The sequence below is a fragment of the Triticum aestivum genome, chromosome 6B (genome assembly GCF_018294505.1).
Source record: "Triticum aestivum cultivar Chinese Spring chromosome 6B, IWGSC CS RefSeq v2.1, whole genome shotgun sequence".
Classification (NCBI taxonomy): domain Eukaryota; kingdom Viridiplantae; phylum Streptophyta; class Magnoliopsida; order Poales; family Poaceae; genus Triticum; species Triticum aestivum.
In genome coordinates, this window is record NC_057810.1 from 586,910,060 (window position 1) to 586,929,788 (window position 19,729).

Sequence of the window (19,729 nt, forward strand, 5' to 3'; positions counted from 1 at the left end):
ATGTGGTATGATGGGATGGTATCCTACTTTGAATAAATTGAGTGACTCGACTTGGCATATGTTCATGCATGTAGTTGAATCAAATCAACATAGCCTTCACGATATTTGTGTTCATGGTGGATTATATCCTACTCATGTTTGTACTCGGTGTGAATTAGTTTTAATGCATGTTTATGACTGTTGTCACTCTCTCAGTTGGTCGCTTCCCAGTCTTTTGCTAGCCTTCACCTGTGCCAAGCGGGAATACTGCTTGTGCATCCAAACTCCTTAAACCCCAAAGTTGTTCCATATGAGTCCACCATACCTTCCTATATGCGGTATTTACCTGCCGTTCCAAGTAAATTTGTATGTGCCAAACTCCAAACCTTCAAATGAAATTATGTTTTGTATGCTCTAGCTGCTCATGTTTCCACTAGGGCTGCCTATATCTTCCATGCTAGGTGGGTTATTCTCAGAGGAGTGGACTCCGCTCCTCATTCACGAGAAAGGGCCGGTAACCGGGATGCCCAGTCCCATGATCCAAAAAGATCAAGCAAATCAAAATAATTAAACAAAACTCCCCCAGGGCTGTTGTTAGTTGGAGGCACTCATTGTTTCGAGCAAGCCATGGATTGATGCATGTTGGTGGTTGGGGGAGTATAAACTTTTACCATTCTGCATGGGAACTGCCTATAATGCATGTAGTATGGAAGATACGGCCATCTCATAGTTGTTGCATTGACAGCAAAAGTATGCCGCTCAAAATGTTATTCAATCTCTATTTTAAAATCGAGCGCTGGCACCTCTACAAATCCATGCTTCCCTCTGCGAAGGGCCTATCTATTTACTTTTATGTTGAGTCATCACCCTTATTATTAAAAGCACCCGCTGGAGAGCACACTGTCATTTGCATTCATTATTATTGGTTTATATCGTGTATGACTTGACTGGATCTCTTTTACCATGAATTACAATGTTTAGTCAGTCCTTGATCTTTAAAGGTGCTCTGCATTTATGTTTTGCAGTCTCAGAAAGGGCTAGCGAGATACCATTTAGTTATATCATGTTATGATTGTTTTGATAAAGTGTTGTCATCCGAGTTTTATTATTATGACTCGCTAGCTGATTATGTTATTGATATGAGTAAGTGTGAGACCTAAGTGTTATTGTGAGTATGGTTAGTTCATAATATTTGTTGAAACTTGAATGCTGGCTTTTCATGTTTACAACAACAAGAGCAAACAGAGTTTGTAAAAGTTTTTCTTTATCACTTTCAGTTTATCAACTGAATTGCTTGAGGACAAGCAAAGGTTTAAGCTTGGGGGAGTTGATACGTCTCCAACGTATCTACTTTTCCAAACAATTTTGCCCTTGTTTTGGACTCTAACTTGCATGATTTGAATGAAACTAACCCGGACTGACGTTGTTTTCAGCAGAACTGCTATGATGTTGTTTTATGTGTAGAAAAGAAAAGTTCTCGGAATGACCTGCAAATCCATGGAGGCACCTTTTGGAATTAATAAGAATTTCTGGGCAAAACAAATACATCAGGGGGCCCAGGGCCTGTCCACTAGACAGGGGGGCGCGCCCCCCTGTAGGGCGCGCCCCCCTATCTCGTGGGCCCCCTGGACCTCCACCAACCTCAACTCCAATTCTATATCTTCTGTTTCGCGGGGAAAAAAATCAGAGAGAAAGTTTCATCGCGTTTTACGATACGGAGCCACCGCCAAGCCCTAATCTCTCTCGGGAGGGCTGATCTGGAGTCCGTTCGGGGCTCCGGAGAGGGCGATTCGTCGCCGTCGTCATCATCAACCATCTTCCATCACCAATTTCATGATGCTCACCGCCATGCGTGAGTAATTCCATCGTAGGCTTGCTGGACGGTGATGGGTTGGATGAGATTTACCATGTAATCAAGTTAGTTTTGTTAGGGTTTGATCCCTAGTATCCACTATGTTCTGAGATTGATGTTGTTATGACTTTGCTATGATTAATGCTTGTCACTAGGGCCCGAGTGCCATGATTTCATATCTGAACCTATTATGTTTTCATCAATATATGTGTGTTCTTGTCCTATCTTGCAAGTCTATGGTCACCTATTATGTGTTATGATCCGACAACCCCGAAGTGACAATAATCGGGATACTTCTCGGTGATGACCTTAGTTTGAGGAGTTCATGTATTCACCATGTGTTAATGCTTTGGTCCAGTTCTCTATTAAAAGGAGGCCTTAATATCCCTTAGTTTCCACTAGGACCCCGCTGCCACGGGAGGGTAGGACAAAAGATGTCATGCAAGTTCTTTTCCATAAGCACGTATGACTATTTACAAAATACATGCCTACATTACATTGATGAACTGGAGCTAGTTTTGTGTCATGCTATGTTATAGCTATTACATGAGGAATCACATCCGGCATAATTATCCATCACTGATCCATTACCTACTAGCTTTTCATATATTGTGCTTCGCTTATTTACTTTTCCATTGCTACTGTTACAACTACTATGAAAACCCACAAACATTTATTTTTACTGTTGCTACTGTTACCATTACTATTATACTACTTTGCTACTAAATACCTTGCTGCAGATACTAAGTTATCCAGGTGTGGTTGAATTGACAACTCAACTGCTAATACTCAAGAATATTCTTTGGCTCATCTTGTGTCGAATCAATAAATTTGGGTTGAATACTTTACCCTCGAAAGCTGTTGCGATCCCCTACACTTGTGGGTTATCAAGGAGAACTTTGTATTGAGATCCAAAGAGAGAGAAGAAGCCATCTAGCTAATAACTATGGACCCGAAGGTGTGAGGTAAACTACTCACACTTCATCGGAGAGGCTATGGTGTTGATGTAGAAGCCTTCCGTGATCTATTCCCCCTCCGGTGGAACATCGGAAAAGGCCCCAAGATGGGATCTCACGGGTACAAAAGGTTGCGGCGGTGGAAATAGGGTTTCGTGGTGCTCTCGGATGTTTTCAGGGTATATGAGTTTATATAGGCGAAAGAAGTCGGTTAGGGGAGCCACGAGGGGCCCGCGAGGGTGGGGGGCACGCCTACCCCCTTGGGCACGCCCTCCTGCCTCGTGGCCGCCTCGTTGCTTCCTTGACGTCCACTCCAAGTCTCCTGGATTGCGTTTGTTCCAAAAATGATTCTCACGAAGGTTTCATTCCGTATGGACTCCGTCTGATATTCCTTTTCTGCGAAACACTGAAATAGGCAAAAAAACAATTTGCACTGGGCCTCCGGTTAATAGGTTAGTCCCAAAAATAATATAAAAGTGCATAATAAATCCCATTAAACATCCAAAACAGATAATATAATAGCATGGAACAATCAAAAATTATAGATACGTTGGAGACGTATCAATGCTCATCTCAAAATCCTACACCTACCCAATCCTTTCGAGTGAAACCATTGAAAATCTCATACCAGTTCAGTCAATTTCTTCAGTGAGAGAGACGAAGATCTTCTAGTCTCTAAGGAATTTGTTCTGACTGAGGAGTTAGGAATTCGCCAGTGCGGATTGCCTACAAAGTGAGGAGCATGATAGCCCTAAGGAATTTGAACCTCATATTTCCGACTGTTGCTGTGTTATGCGCCAAAGGCAGTGCTGTGCCACTTCTGCTGGATCCAAAGAAGATCCTTGATTTCATTGATCGTTGGCATAAAGATCCCAACACACCTCTTCCTGATCTAAACCTCACACATGGACAGAGTCACATGTTGACTGCCTTCATCGCTGAAGAAAAGTGGAAATTTGATAAGGCAAGATCAGTGAAGAAAGCTCAATACAAAAAGGAGCATCATCTGAAGAAAAATGTCTTGAAAATGTCCACTGAAGAACTTGTGACTATATAGTCTGAAATTAAAGCTCTCAGTGATGAATTTGACGCGTATCGTGTTGATTGGCTAGGTGCCAAAGTCATATTCGTCAAGCTGGCGAAAGGCCTCAAGAGCAATGTTGTTGAAGCGCAACAAGAAATTCCTCAGGGTGAAGCATCTACTCAGCCCATTAAAGAACATGCCAGCACAGCTGATGATAATCAGGCTGCTGATGACATTGAGAGTGCCAGGGCTGATGATGCTATTCCAGCTCCTAATGAAACTACCAGGGCAACCACCAATGTTGCGCCTGAAGATGAACCCAGGCCAGCTGAAGCATCTGCTGCTGCGCCTGAAGAAACTGAACCTGCCAGGGCAACTGCAATAGTTGTGCCTGAAGAAACTATGTCTATTTCATCTGCTCCCCCTGCAAAGTCTTCACAGATGAAAAGCACTCATCCTCCTTCTGCATCAGAGGCAAAGAAAACAAAGGCTGCATAAAGTGCAGCTGTGAAGAAGAGGAAAGCATCAGACGCCTCAGAGTCTTCAGCTCCGAAGAAAGTGAAGACTTTGACGACCTCATACAAGAATCCAATTGATGTTGTTCCTCTGGCTCTCATGTCATCAAAGGAGATTGTTCCTTTTGGTGAAGAATATGTCATCGCTGATGGCATTGATGAAGAGAATCCATCTACTGCTACGTCAGAGCAGTTGGATGATGAAATTGAAGTGGATGAAATCCCTTCACCACTACAGGTATCATCACCCATGCCTCAGTTCACTGCTGAAGAGGCTGACGTTGAAGAAATTGAAGCTGAAGAAGAGGATGTGGACATCGAGTCTATGACTCTAGTGCTGAATGATGATTATTGGGAAAGTCATCATCCCAATTCTCCTCTAACCACTCCTCTGCAAAAAAAATCTCAATCCCCCATGCAAACTGAAGAAATTCATACGGGTTCTGATCAAGGTCAAGCTTCACTTCAGTCTATCCCTGAAGAAGTTCCAGCCACTAGTGCTGATGAAATGGAGAAGAAGACAGCAGAAGAAACCGCTCCTGAGATTCCTCGGCCTGAGGCTCCAGAGGCTGTGCTTCAAGAGGGTGTGAAGACTTCCACTGCAAATCTTCAGCCGAAGCCACAGAATCCTCACACCAAGAACTAGAAGTTCAAGGCTGATGACTTCTTTGCTGAGCGTCATTTCCTCTCTGATTGCAATCCTTATTACTCTGCTCGCCTTCGTCGCAAGCACTTTTGGACTGCTTCTCAGATGAATTTTTATTCAACACTGTTGTTTGACAAGGATAAAGTGTTTGACCATATGCAAATTCCTCATGTGGATATGGAGTCTCTTCCATGTTTCACCCCAGTCCTTAGAGTTCTTCACGATGCTGGGCTACTCAACTTCTGCACCGACATCTGCAACTGGAATGAAGAGCTTATTCTTCAGTTCTATGCCACTTTACATCTGACAGGCAATGTTGACGATATGAATTCATGGGTTTTGGACTGGATGACTGAAAACACTCACCACAAATCTCCGGCCTCTGAATTGCTTCATGCCATCCCAGTCAGTCCACCCACTAAAGGCACTCCGAAATTGTATGAGGAACCTGAATTGCAAAATCATCTTATGCAAGTCTTGATGAAGCCTTTGAAGGCTGGCCAAGCTCCAAGGACCAATTACCTCGTCAAGGATTTGCTATATGTGCCAAGGATTGTCTATCGCATTCTGGCCAAAACCCTCAGTCCAATTAAGGGCCACCACTCTGAAGAAGAAGAAGAAGAAGAAGAAGAAGTTGTTGGCATCACGAAGAATCTGCTTTTCAACATCATGCATGGTATTCCAATCAACTATCATGATTTCTTCATGAGGACTTTGGCCAATGCTACTTTGTCACCATTTGAATTGAAGCCTTATGCTCCCTGGATCATGAAATTCATCAGATCAAGGACTTCAATTCATTATAAGGCTGACTTTTCAGAATCATCTCAGCTATTTGCCCCCAATTGAAGTCCTCAAACGGACTATTTCCTTAGCTGATGAGAAGGGCAAGGCTACAATTATTGATGAAGGCACTCGTCCTTTGGATGGTCAATTTTGAAAGGCGGCATCCTACTCAACGAATGATGAAACTGCCACTCATGACACTGCCGCAAATGCTTCAAAGCAATATCCTCAGGCAACTGCTCTGCGTGTGATGACTGATCATGAGTTGCTCCTAAGTCTTCATTAGAAAGTGGACAAAAATCACAAGTGGGTCAAGCATCAGTTTGGTGCAATTCTTCAGAACATGACTGTCACTCAAAACACTGTGAAGAAGAATCACCATTATCTGCATCAAGTCTTTTTCGACCGCACCTAGGCTATTCTTTTGCATGTCTACACTAATGATGAACTCAAGAAGATGGACTTCCAACAGGACTTTGACTGGTCTCATCCACCTTCGAAGAAATTCAAGAAGGTCAAAGTTCCTCACCTAGTCGTCAACTCATATTCTTCATCGCGCGAGACGGACAAAGCTAAAGATTTGGACGACACTGCGGCAGGCCCTACAACAACGGTCGACCCCAACAACATTGGTGCTCCTCCATCGACATCATGATGATATTCTTCAGGGGCGGTAGTCCTCACTTTCGTCCCTTTTGGTCATTTGATGACAAAGGGGGAGAAATTTGAGATAGTCTTCAAGCCGGTTAATTATATGGGCATATTTTTGCTAAGTTATAACTCTCGTTCTTCTGATGTGTTTGATTCGCCGAGTTGTAAACTTAAGTCCTATGGTGATCTGATACTTTTGACTACTTTCCGCATACTTAATTCCTCAAGTACTTAATACACGCATGCTGAATTTCGTCAGACACCATATTTCATCATGCATTTCAAATTCTTCATACAATATGTTAAATGCGTGTATGAATTACAAGATATAGGGGGAGATCTCCATGATATTACTCTACAATGTGCATTTGTTATCCAAAGCAAATTCCTCAAAAATGCACATCTTCAGGGGGGGGGGGGTTCTTCTATATCTTGCAATCAAATTCCTTAATACTTAGCACTTTCAATTGATATGTTTATCCCCGTTGAAAACTTAACCTGTTTGTCATCAATCACCAAAAAGGGGGAGATTGTAAGTGCATCTAGTGCCCCTTGGTGATTTTGGTGTATTGAAGACTTATAGGTTAAGGGACTAATATGTTTGTGAGTCTACACATGCTCTATAAGTCGATAATTAGTTTTATATTTATGATGAATGTTGACCCGTAAAAATGTATTTTATCAGCTGAAGACTTTGGTTCTCCTGAAGATTTTGAAACTGAAGAAATTGGTGTGACCTGGAAGACTTGGATATTCATGCGAGGATTATGAAGTGTGAAGACTTTTGTTTTTGTAGTTTCATTTTCTATTCCTTAAATCATAGGAAACACCGTACTGTTAAAGGGGGTCGAGGTAATACTAAGGAAAGTGATTTCCAAGTGATGCTCATCTCAAAATCCTACACCTACCCAATCCTTTCGAGTGAAGCCATTGGAAATCTCATATCAGTTCAGTCAATTTCTTTAGTGACAGAGACGAAGATCTTCTGGTCTCTGAGGAACTTGTTCTGACTGAGGATTTAGGAATTCGCCAGTGCGGATTGCCTACACAGTGAGGAACATGATAGCCCTGAGGAATTTGAACCTCATATTTCCGACCGTTGCTATGCTATGCGCCAGCTGTCCAAAATATCTACCCACCTAATGGTCATATCATTGAAAGGCATTTATGTCTTATCATGTCGGGCAGCTCCCCAGGCTATAAATAGCCGCCCCCTACAACCACTAGCTGGTTGGCTGCTCCGGCAGAAATTGACACTTGTCATTGAGAGCATCCCATCCTTCGAGGACTTTGAGCAAAAATCATCAAGTGAGGAAAAACCCAAAACCCAAACCCAAACACCTACAAACCCAAAGTGATTGAGCATCACTAAAGAGATTGTTCCTGTGTGGAACCGATGCTTGTTACCTTTGAGGACTGTATATCCTCCAGACGGTTAGGCGTCATGATCTGAACATCCAAGAGGAATTGTGGATTGTCGAGTGACCAAGTCTGTGAAGGTTTGGAAGTCACCTGAAGACTTACCACGAGTGATTTGGTGAGGTCTGTGTGACTTTAGCTCAAGGAGAATATGGTGAGGACTATGTGTCCGGGACTGTGTGTCCTCGGGTTTAAATACCCAGCCGCTCCAACCAGACGTACAACTGTCACAACAGTTGGAACTAGTCTACCAAATCATTGTCTTCACCAAGCCAACTGGTTCTATTTCCTCAACCCTTTCATTTCCTCATTCATGTGTTGATGAACCTGGTCATTACTGTTTGAAGACTTTGACTGAAGACTTCCTCTAATTCCTCAATCTTATTTCTTCAGTCACACGGTCTTCAGCCTGCTTATCCTGTTTTCATGCTATCTGTACTATGTGCTTGTTTTCATTTCATCATGATGACTATGATGTTGCTCTGTTATGCTTATACTTGAGTACTTATTCCACTGCTAGTGTGTCGTTGCTTAGGAATTTCTTCACCTAGAAATTCCTCAGTGACGAATTTGTAAAAATTGTCTATTCACCCCCCTCTAGTCGATATAACGCACTTTCAGAACCTAGGTAAAACCACATTGTCAACATCATCGCCGACGTGATCCCTCGACCCTCTCTACTTTCTTCCATTGGAAACCCCAGACCGTAAAATCAAGGGATCATTATTCGTCGACATAAATTGCAACATCACAAATGTTGTAATCGGATCATCAAGATCAACCTCGACGTGCGGCCCCTCCCATGCGCCCCCGAGTAAAATCCTCGCCGACGGTGGACATCTCATCGGTGTGGTGCCTGGTGCGAGTAGGTCCGGCATTCTCATGTATGGGTCAGATGTGGCGGCATGCATGGGTTGGTGCAGCTCAACGACGGCAAGGTTTGTAGAATCTAGAGTATCTTGCGCTATGCACCAGGCATTGGCTCGGTCTAGTTGGGGGGTTGTGTGAGAGCGACCCTCCTCTCCCTTACTAGCGCTAGCGAACACCATCGAGGTGGTGCATCTAGCGGCCACGGTTGCTAGGCTCGTTGTGGCTATCCTGATCATCGGGCTCCTTGCTTCCCTAACCATTATGACAAGCGTCAACATGAAAAAGGTGGCAAGACGGCCAATGTTGTCATTAGTGACATTGACATGAAGGATGTTGGATATGGTATACTTCCCACTATTATTTCAGTATGTCATTCTCCTGATTGGTTGATTGACACGGGTGCTAATGTACATGTATGCGGCGACATTTTCATGTTTTCTTCTTATCATACCACGGGGACTTCCACCGTGCTGATGGGCAATGGTTCAAGTGATTCTGTTCGTGGTGTTGGCATGGTCGATCTGAAGTTTACTTCAGGGAAGATCGTGCAGCTGAAGAACGTGCATTATGTCCTCTCTGTCAATAAAACTTGTTAGCGGATCTCTTCTGTGTAGAGATGGCTACAAGCTTGTCTTCGAGTCTAATAAATTCGTAATATCCATGTATGGAACTTTTATTGTAAAGGTTATGAATCAGGAGGCTTGTCCCGCTTATACTTGTTAGATGTTTGTAATAAAGTTGTTAATCATGTTTGCAACAATAGTGAATCAAATATCAGGCACTCATGTCTCTGTCATGTTAACTTTGGTTGCATGACATGACTAGCCAAGTTGAACTTAATCCCTAATTTCATCCTTGTTAAGGGATCTAAGTGTCAAGTTTGTGTGCAAGCTAAGCAACCTCGTAAGTCTCATATGACCGCGGAAACAATAAAGCTTGCGCCACTAGAACTCATACATTCGAATCTTTGTGAAATGAATGATGTTTTGACAAAAGGTGAAAATAAATATTTCATGACGTTAATTGATGACTCCACTAGATACTACCATGTGCATCTTTTTAAATCAAAAGATGAGGCTTTAAACTTCTTCAAGATCTATAAAGCTGAAGCGGAAAACCAACTTGATCGTAAAATCAAGAGGCTTAGGTCTGATTGTGGTGGAGAGTATTTTTATAATGAATTTGATTCTTTTTGTGCGAAACATGGTATAATCCATTAGAGGACGCCTCTCTATTCACCTCAGTCAAATGGGGTAGCCGAAAGAAAGAACCATACTCTAACTGATTTGGTTGAAGCCACATTAGACACATCGGGTCTCTCCAAGGCATGGTGGGGGAGGCGATATTGACTGCATGTCATGTCCTAAACCGAGTTCCCACAAAAAACATGGAGATAACTACATTCGAGGAATGGGAGAAGAAAATGTTGAAACTCTCTTACCTACGAACCTGGGGTTGTTTGGCGGAAGTCAATGTGACAATTCCAAAGAAGCGCAAGCTTGGACCAAAAACTGTGGACTATGTTTTCCTAGGCTATGCTTTTCATAGCATTGGTTATAGATTCTTGATTGTAAAATCTAAGGTACTAGACATGCATGTCGATCCAATAATGGAGTGAAATAATGCGACTTTCTTTCCTGATATCTTTCCCGTGAAGGATAGGGTAGCTCATCAAATCAGAGAGTTGCCTAGTTCATCCAGTCAGGATGTAGTTGCAATTTTTTTCTGAACCTACGATTCTGATTCAACATCTTGAAGACGACGTGGAGGATAACAATGAGACTCCTAAAATGAGCAAGAGACAGAGGACTGCAAAGTCCTATAGTGATGATTTTCTTGTGTATCTCATAAATGACACTCTTAGTTCTATTTTAGAGGCCTATGCATCCGAAGATGCTGACTAATAGAAGGAAGCGGTCCGGAGTGAGATGAATTCCATCTTGGCCAATGAAACTTGGGAGATCACTAATCGTCCTTATGGGTGCAAACCTATAGGATGCAAATGGGTATTCAAGAAGAAGCTTAGGCTTGATGGTACTATTGATAAGTACAAGGCATGGCTCATGGCCAAGGGCTATACCCAAAAGGAAGGTGAAGATATCTTTGATACTTACTCGCTTGTGGCTCGTCTGACCAGTATTCGAGTACTACTTTCACTAGCTGCCTCGCATGGTCTTTCTGTTCATCAAATGGATGTCAAGACTGCTTTCCTAAATGAAGAGTTGGACGAGGAAATTTACATGGAACAACCAGATGGGTTTGTAGTGGACGGTCAAGAAAGAAAGGTGTGCAAGTTGCTGAAGTCTTTGTATGGACTTAAGCAAGCACCTAAGTAGTGGCATGAGAAGTTTAAAAGAACTTTAACAGCTGCAGACTTTGTTGTAAACAAAGCTAAATGTGTGTACTATCGCCATGGTGGGGGCGAGAGAGTTATCCTTTGCTTGTATGTTAATGACATATTGATTTTGGAACACATCTGAATGCTATTAAGGAGGTCAAGGATTTCCTATCTCGCTCTTTGAGATGAAGTATTTAGGAGTAGCGGATGTTATTCTAAACATCAAGCTATTGAGAGATGATGATGGCGGGATTACATTGCTTCAATCTCATTATGTGGAAAAGATCTTGAGTGCTAACTGAGCGATTTTGTTTCAAAACCAGGAGATGATCATTGGAAAGCTCTAGAGAGACTTACGATTTATTTGAAAGGCACTGCGAATTATAGAATTCACTATGCTGGGTACCAAAGGTGCTTGAAGGGTATAATGACTCAAACTGAATCTCAGATGCTGACGAGATAAAGGCAACGAGCGGATATTCATCTTGGAGGTGGTGCTATTTCTTGGAAGTCTTGCAAGCAGGCCATCTTAATGAGGTCAACAATGGAAGCAGAACTCACAACACTAGATACAACTACGGTTGAAGCAGATTGGCTTCGTCAGCTCTTGAATGACTTGCCGGCTATTGAGAAACATGTACCCGATATCCTTATGAACCGCGACATCAAACTGTGATCACGAAAATGAGCAGCTCAAAGGATAATATGAAGTCATCAAGACATGTTCAGAGAAGGTTAAAGTCTGCCAGAAAAATAAGAAACTCCAGAGTTATTGCAATGGGTTATATCCAAACGTCTAAAAATCTGGCAAATCCTTTTATTAAGGTTCTATCACGTAATGTGATAGATAATGCATCTAAGGAGATGGGTATGAGACCCACAATATAAGTTGTTCATAGTGCTAACCTAGTCTATGTGATCGAAGATCCCGTGAATTAGATGTGGAAGATAGCTAGATTTGCAGAAAACTGCAGTTCAAGGCCTAGTCCACTATTCGAGTTGCTTACTAGTGTAGCATAGAGTTCTAGGTGGAAGTTCAACTTAATAGTCTCCACTGCAGTACCGTATATAAAACAGTGTTTCAGAACCAAAGGCAAATTTTGTGTGCCTCTCGGATCTGGTGGAGAATTGCTGGAATTTAATCTATTTTGGGCCCACCCAATAGCATTTTTCAGAATTCCTAATAAATCCTAGAGGCCCACTTAGCCCATTCGTGTAAGGAAAGAGGTGACACTAAAGTTTAGCCCCACATTGCTAGTTTGATAGGAGTTGGACTTCCTTATAAGGGAGATTGTTTCACAACATGTATAAGGATGAGAACAAGAGAGATATTCACGCGCGCTCCTCCTCCGCCACCCGCCTCGTCACGACGCACCGCGTGTTGCGGGAATGAGCCGAGCCGTTGTTTAAATTTTTGCCACGCGGGCTGGCATACGGAAGGTCACATGGAGCTGAAAAGTTTTGCTATAGTGGAGATTGAATACGAACTCTGCACCCTTTGGCTACTGGTTGTTCGTTTCGTCTCTCTTTTGCTTCGCCTCCCGTTGCTACCTGTTCGCTTCCTTCTCCTGTGCCTATAAAAGAGAGTCTGCTCCTCTTCAGAGAGACACACCAGAACAACACCTTCCTCACGCCACCGCGTTTTAGAGCACTGAGCTACTGCTACGATATTCCCCATCCCGGCTTGCAGCGTGCACCGCGGGTCGGGACAGTAGGCCTCCAAAACTCCAGCTCTTTGAGTCATGTACGAGAGAAGAGTGATAAGGTTTTTGGTGTGCGCTTTGCGCGACTACTGACCTCTTCATCACGGACACCCCGGACACCGACGACTACTTCCCCAACGATGACTTTTTCCCCGACGTCGACGACCTCTTCGACAACATGGGTGACAACGTCACGCAGCTCAGTACGTGTTCATGTACCTTTTGTTGAGTATCTAGTACAGTTTCTTTTACTAGTATCTGCTCTACATATGCTCTGTTCTATTTCACATGTGCAGCCATTTCGGGTGTGGACCAGCCTTCTCAGAACTCGCAATCACGTCTTCTCACCAATCAGCCGAAGTCGCTCTTGACAGAATACGTGTGGTGCCACATATGGTCAGTCGAAACCGTATCAAAGATTCAGGAGAGCGCCTAGAACGCGACAAAGCCGGCAATATGCTGCACCAAACGGCAGCAGGTGTGGAAGAGATTTGGCCAAGGACTCCGCACACCTGAACCTGACCGGGGCTGACGCCATAGTTTCCTCACACTTCACTCCAGAGACCCCGCGATGGACTTCAAGTCACCAGCCAATCGCCACCAGGTCAAGTCCGGGATACCCCCGCCGCCGATCATGTTCACATGACGCGGAAACATAATGTGTCTGGAAGAGACTGAAGAGAGAAGGTAATTATCAACTGCCGAGTGAATGAACTCATGACTCGGTCCAGCCTGAAGACTCAAGGTCCAAGGTCCAGGTCCAGACCGGGAACGTCGTCCCATTGGCCAGTCACGCCTTGAACCACACGGTGAAAAGGCAAAAGGAATTTCGTACCATCATCATGCTTTATTGAACGAGGTGCAGCAAAGGTTCCCACTGTTCTTTTTGTTTCGTTTCTAAATCCGGGTGTAATCACAAGTGGAAGGAAGTATGGTGGAAAGTAAGGGCGTCGTGAGGGGATCGGATCAGACTGAGTTGCATCATCAGTTGGAGACCGAGAGATCAGGCGGAGTCGCGGCATCAGTTGGAGACCATGCTCTCGGTCTCCTTGACGAACCCGTCGCCGGTCCAGTCCTTGTCCGACTGCAGGCCCATCCTGATGGCCTTGCGCTGCTTGATCGCCTCCTTCTGCCGCTGCACCAGGTCCGTGTGCGTCGTGAAGTAGGGGAGAGACGCCCTGCGACAACGAAGCGTCAGCGATCTTGTTCCAGAAGGCGAGAAAAAAAAATTAACCACGTCGGCACAAGAGGGGGACAAAAGATATGTACACTTGAAACTTGAAAGAGGCAGCTCAGGCATTCTCTACTAGTGGGGCAGACATTTAGCACTGGACTACTGATGCTTCGGAGAAACTTCCTCCAGGCAGAGTAAAACAAGGCCAACTTGACAGGGAGTTGATCATTGCACGGTGCACACGGCTTTCAACTTGTGCCGTTCATACATGCATGGTGGGGCTAGGCGTGGTAATCAGGCCATAGGAGGCATGATTAAGGTTGAAGGCAATAGCTAACCATGATTATTGCCCGCACCTCCCAAGTCTTCCCAGTTGATGATTACCTTCCACCCATTTACGCAAGACCTTTTATTTTTCCGTTTTTCATGGGAGTTGTTCTTTTCCGGTTTTAACAAGGGAATTCTTTTCCGGTTTTAACAAGGGGCATGCTCCTTCACTAATCGTGTCCTGTATTTGGTAGCATGTGTAACAAAAAGATAGCAAAGGGAACCTCCTGAGCTCTCAAGTCGATGATCATCTACTACATCCAAAGCTCATTCGTTAGATTTCAGTAACACAATGGTGCTTCGAGGCTTAACGCAAAGAAGTGAACGTTTAGAGGTAGCGCAACATAGTCAACTACATGGTATCCTGATATGTACTGGAAAGAAAGGTAGTTCATCCAGATGGTTTCCAACGCCAATTCAACCACAAAGAAAAAACGGTAAAGGGGGCATACCCTCGGAAATCTTCAATTGATGAAAAGTCGTGCATTCTCATAAAATCCTGCAACTCTGTACACAGCTTCTTCACAAGGCCATAACCATGCATCATTACACCTGTGCATACCTGTGATGAATAATCATTACTTTGTTAGTGACTCGACTGAAAAAGATGTCTCAGAAGTACTGCCTACAGTACAACTAAAAATGTGTGTCTAGAAAATGTGTACCGGCAGTACACATAAGGATGCACACAGCATAGAGCCACATCAGTCCCCTTGATCGGAAAATATGTTGCGTACAGTTCAAGAGCTCACCTGTACAGTATCTGCGCCAAGTAGAATAAACTCAGCAGCATCATTGCCGGTTTCAACACCGCCAATGGCGGAGAGGGACCGACCTCCTTCAGGAAATTCCTCTTTGATCAGTCTTGCTATCTGCATGACTTTCGCAAGTGCGATAGGGTGCACAGCTCTCGCAGAATATCCCCCAGGTGTGGAGTACCTGTGGAACAGAGTGTTGTTTCAAATTGCTAGCAATATATGGACATGCTCCAAAAAACAACCCAGGGAACTGAATCTAACCCCTCCACACAAGGTTCTGGGCGCAAAGTTTTGAGATCAATCCCCATCACACTCATAATTGTGTTGATAGCGGCAATTCCTTCAGACCCTGATTTAAGAGCAATCCTTGAAGGCTGCATGGTGTTAAGACAAAAAATGAAAACATAAAAAAATAAATATGGGTGAAATTAGCAAATATTCTTAGCACTATATAATGTACAAAAAGAAGTATCATGGAGAGTCATGTGCAGCACAAGTGATGGCAGTAATGTCATCTTCCCTTATCAGTCCTATTCCAGGATGCACAATTAAACAAATAGAGATGCCAATGTATAATTGATGTTTCACTGATCACATCAGTACAGGTTATGATGCTAGACTTTGCGAAATGCCCAAGAAATGATCAACCTGGTAGCGTGGAGTAACATGGCTAGCAATGTTGGACTGAAAGATTATCATATCTTTGGTGGGTATGAGAATTTACATGGAATGAGGATTAGGAGTTTGAGGATCGAACTCCCATCATTTTAGAAAGTTTGATTTACCTCAGCATTTCATGATGACCCACCCTACAGTGTCTTTGAAGATACAAATCAGACACTCACAGTTTCTGTCGGTCTTGCTAAACATGGACCTGAGACTAAAACCAGAATTCACATCCCTAATCCAGCAAAATTAACCACCCTTTCCCAGTTGTTACCAAAAACCCAAGATATGTAGAACAAGACAAAAACTATCTTACACTAATAGTTTCATTACTATTTTCTAACAGCTAGCTTCTGCTAACAGATCAACGAATGTACGACCTGAGAACCAAACTACTAAGATCAATGCAGAGAGCAAACTAAGTATGTTTTCTTGGAAGGTACATACTAAATATGTGGAAAGTAGGCAAGGATAAAAACTAATTTAGGACTCATCATTTGTTGAACCATAACAAGTGAACACGGAAGATTTGTGACTGCTAAGTACTCGATAGATGTATTATATGCAGAAGTAACCTGTGTAATATCTGTAATGTTAGGAGTCATCTTAGACCAAACAGGCACAGTGGCCTTCTCATTTATCCAACCAGAAACCTCCTCTAACAAGGCACAGTCCTGTCCAACAGCAGCACCCATTTTTCGCTCAGGCATACCATGTGGGCATGAGAAATTTATCTCAAGAGCGTCCTATTGAATGACAAAATAAAACAGATCAGTAGTACTTCATTATCATAACTCTGAAAAAGTATGCACCAAAACACAGATATGAAAATGTTACCACTCCAGATTCCTCAACACGTTCAATAAGCTCATGCCATGCAGCTTTGTTGTATTCCTCCATTATTGAGCCAATGAGTATCCTATCAGGGTATTCCTTCTTCAGTTGCTTGAACTCATTAAGCATTGTCTCGAGAGGTCGATCACTGATAAGTTCAATGTTCTGCCATCCAATGATAGGACTTTTTGTAGATCCATTAGGATCTGCCCTGAGCCGAGCATAGCGAGGAGTTACATTGATAACTTTTCCAGCATCCAAGGATACCTACCAGTCATAAATTAAACCAAAAGTTAGCCATAATGTTACGTGAAAAAACAGAGACCATCACATGCCATTGGTGGAACTATGGCTGAGTAGGTTCAGTGCAGAGTGGTATCAGCAATGTGAAAGTGATGATTGTGACAGTCTAATGTAGAATGGGACCAGTGACTAGTTAAAGCTTCTTTCTAATGTTTAGTACTGGGAATAAATGTTCATCGGAAAAAAAGTTGGGACACCTTACTCCAAAAGTAGATGTACATTGTTTCAAGCAGGTGGTTTGTCAGGAAAAACAAAAAAGCAGAGCTTAATCCATACAAAAATGTCATCTACAGGAGTCTAATGACTAATGTGGTCACAACAAACAAATTCTCCTATGAGCTGCAGCAAAAAAAAAAAAACCCCGCCATATTACTGTCTTAATTCACATTCCAGGACTACATAATTAAGATCCATCCCAAACCCAATGAATCTAATGTGAACCAAACACGGTTTCTGGTGGATCAACTTATGAGGTTAGGATCTACTGCTTCTCCAGTAGATTAAACTGGCCCCCACTCCATATTCAACCCAAATCGGAACCGTCGGGGTGATCTAATGTGATTCTCTGAACTGCAGCACATAGATCATATCCTTCCTATCCTATCCTACCCATGCACACCGCCAAATTAACTTTTCCAGCATCCAAGGACACCTACCAGTCATAATTTAAACCAACAGTTAGCCATAATGTTACATGACAAAAGACAGACCATTAAATGTCATTGGTGAAACTGATCACTGATGACTGCGCAGGTCCAACGCAGAGTGGTAGTATCAGCAATGTGTCTTGTAATTATCTCTGCCTTCTACTCCCTCCGTTCCCAAATATTTGTCTTTCTAGGCATTTCAAACGGACACAACATACGGATGTATGTAGACATATTTTAGAGTGTAGATTCATTCATTTTGCTCCGTATGTAGTCACTTGTTGAAATCTCTAGAAAGACAAATATTTGGGAACGGAGGGAGTATAAAGCTATGGTATGCGATTGCGTACTCACGGAAAAAAAAAGCATCAGCAATGTGAAAGTGATGACTGTGACAGTCTAGTGCAGAATGGGACCGGTGACGGGTCAAAGCTTCTTCCTAATGTTTAGTAGTGGGACTGAAATGTTCATCGGCAAAAGTTAGACCACCTTACAGGTGGTTTTTCAGAAAAGAGAGCAGAGCTTCACCCGTACGAAAAATGTGATCTACAACAGCCTAATGTGGTCGCAACAAACAAACATTTATTAACCAGCCATATTACTGCCTTATACAGTTCTCACGCCGGCACTATATACCATAATTAAGATCCATACCCATTCCCCAACCCAGTGAATCTAGTGTGGACCGAGCACACGGTTTCTGGTGGTCATCACCCAGCTTATGAGGTTAGGATCTACTGCTTCTCCAGCAGATTGAACTGGCCCCCACTCCACATCCCACCCAAATCGGCACCAAACGGCCAAAACGCAATGGCGTTAAGCATCCGAGGCGATCGAACCGCAATTTTCAGAACTACAGCACGTAGATCCTATCCTATCCGTGCGCGCCGCAGAACTGAAGGAAGATGGCAACCGCGTGACGTAAGCAGCGATTCACGGGAGCTAGTAATGAGCAGTGGCGAGGTGGGGTGAGGGGGATTACGGTCTTGGCGATGACGCCGCCCCAGCCCTCGTCGAAGGCGCGCTTCATGACGGTGTAGTTGGTGCCGGGGGGGCCGGAGCCGATCACGAACGGGTTGGGCATCTTCAGCCCGTTCACGGTCACGGAGAGGTCCGGCTCGCCGGCGCCGGCGCCGGCGCCGGAGGCGGAGACGCGGACGGACGCCGCCCGCCGCCGGCCGGGCAGGCGGAGCAGCGGCGAGGCGGTCGACGACGGCGAGGCGCGCAGAGTCAGCGACTCCATTGCTGCTTTCTCTCTGTCTTTTTTTCTTTCTTTCTTTCTGTTTTGCGATGTGAATCTGTGGGGAGTATCACGGATGAGGGAGAAAGGAACCTCCTTATAACGTTTTTCTAAAGTCAGTGTGGGATTACGTGACGGGGAAAGCCCTTGTGGCTTATGGGTTACGTGTTGTGATTAAAAATGCGCGGCATGATAATCGACTAATCCAGCAACCAAGCTACTTGACTTTTGTTAATGCTTGTACGTAGGCTTGTTTTGGTTACTTTTATCAAGTGTTGGTGACTTTGGAAGTGTTTTTTCCTGAGCTCGTGTGGATAGTAAAATTGAAAAGGAATAAATGATGGGAAAAACTTACCTTTTACCGGCCGATCGCGCACGCCCATCCGCCGGCCTCGTGGCTGTCCGATCTATGTCTTATCAGACGGTCGACGCATGTCTATTTTCTGCAACCCACCTCTTGTTTCAGGATAGCCATTCCTGCAACTGGATAACAGAAGGAGAGTTCCATCCCGCAGTAGCGTGGGCTCATGTGGCTGGGAGTGTGAGCGGCTGGATATGGGAGGGCGGCGGCGCAAGGCGTTGGGCGACCGGGGTTTATCCAACGCGGTGACATCAACAACTGGCTCAGGGTCGGCGGTGGCCGGCGATGACTCAAGTAGGTATGGTTCAGAGATCGCTTCTCCCATTTTCTGGCCGATGCGGCGATGGTGGTGCTCCCTGCTATTTCTCTTGCTTCTGCAACAGTGTGTTTCTGCAACAAAGCATTTGTTGCGGGAAGTAACGAGTGAACATGCGGTCTTGTTTCTGCAACAGAGCGTTTGTCACGGAAAGTAGCGAGTGGGCATGCGGTCTTGTTTCTGCAACAGAGCGTCTGCTGCGGGAAGTAACGAGTGAACATGTGGTCTTGTTTCTGCAACAGAGTGTTTGATGCGGCAAGTAATGAGTGGGCATGCAGTCTTGTTTCTGCAACAAAGCGTTTGTTGTGGGAAGTAACGAGTGGGCATGCGGAGCGTGAACACTACATCAGAGGGCTATCAGCTC

The 19,729-nt window shown here is 44.0% G+C and overlaps 1 protein-coding gene across 1 annotated transcript; it reads right to left on the minus strand.

Moving 5' to 3' along the window:
* Positions 1-13,566: 13,566 nt before the first annotated feature.
* Positions 13,567-18,760, minus strand: LOC123138178 (dihydropyrimidine dehydrogenase (NADP(+)), chloroplastic). Its single transcript, XM_044558094.1, has 7 exons — positions 18,431-18,760; positions 16,502-16,765; positions 16,240-16,410; positions 15,260-15,372; positions 14,993-15,179; positions 14,693-14,802; positions 13,567-13,917 (listed from the first exon to the last, which is right to left on the minus strand). The coding sequence occupies exons 1-7, from the start codon at positions 18,689-18,691 to the stop codon at positions 13,761-13,763; spliced, it is 1,263 nt and encodes a 420-aa protein (XP_044414029.1). The 5' UTR covers positions 18,692-18,760; the 3' UTR covers positions 13,567-13,760.
* Between the last annotated feature and the right edge of the window lie 969 nt (positions 18,761-19,729).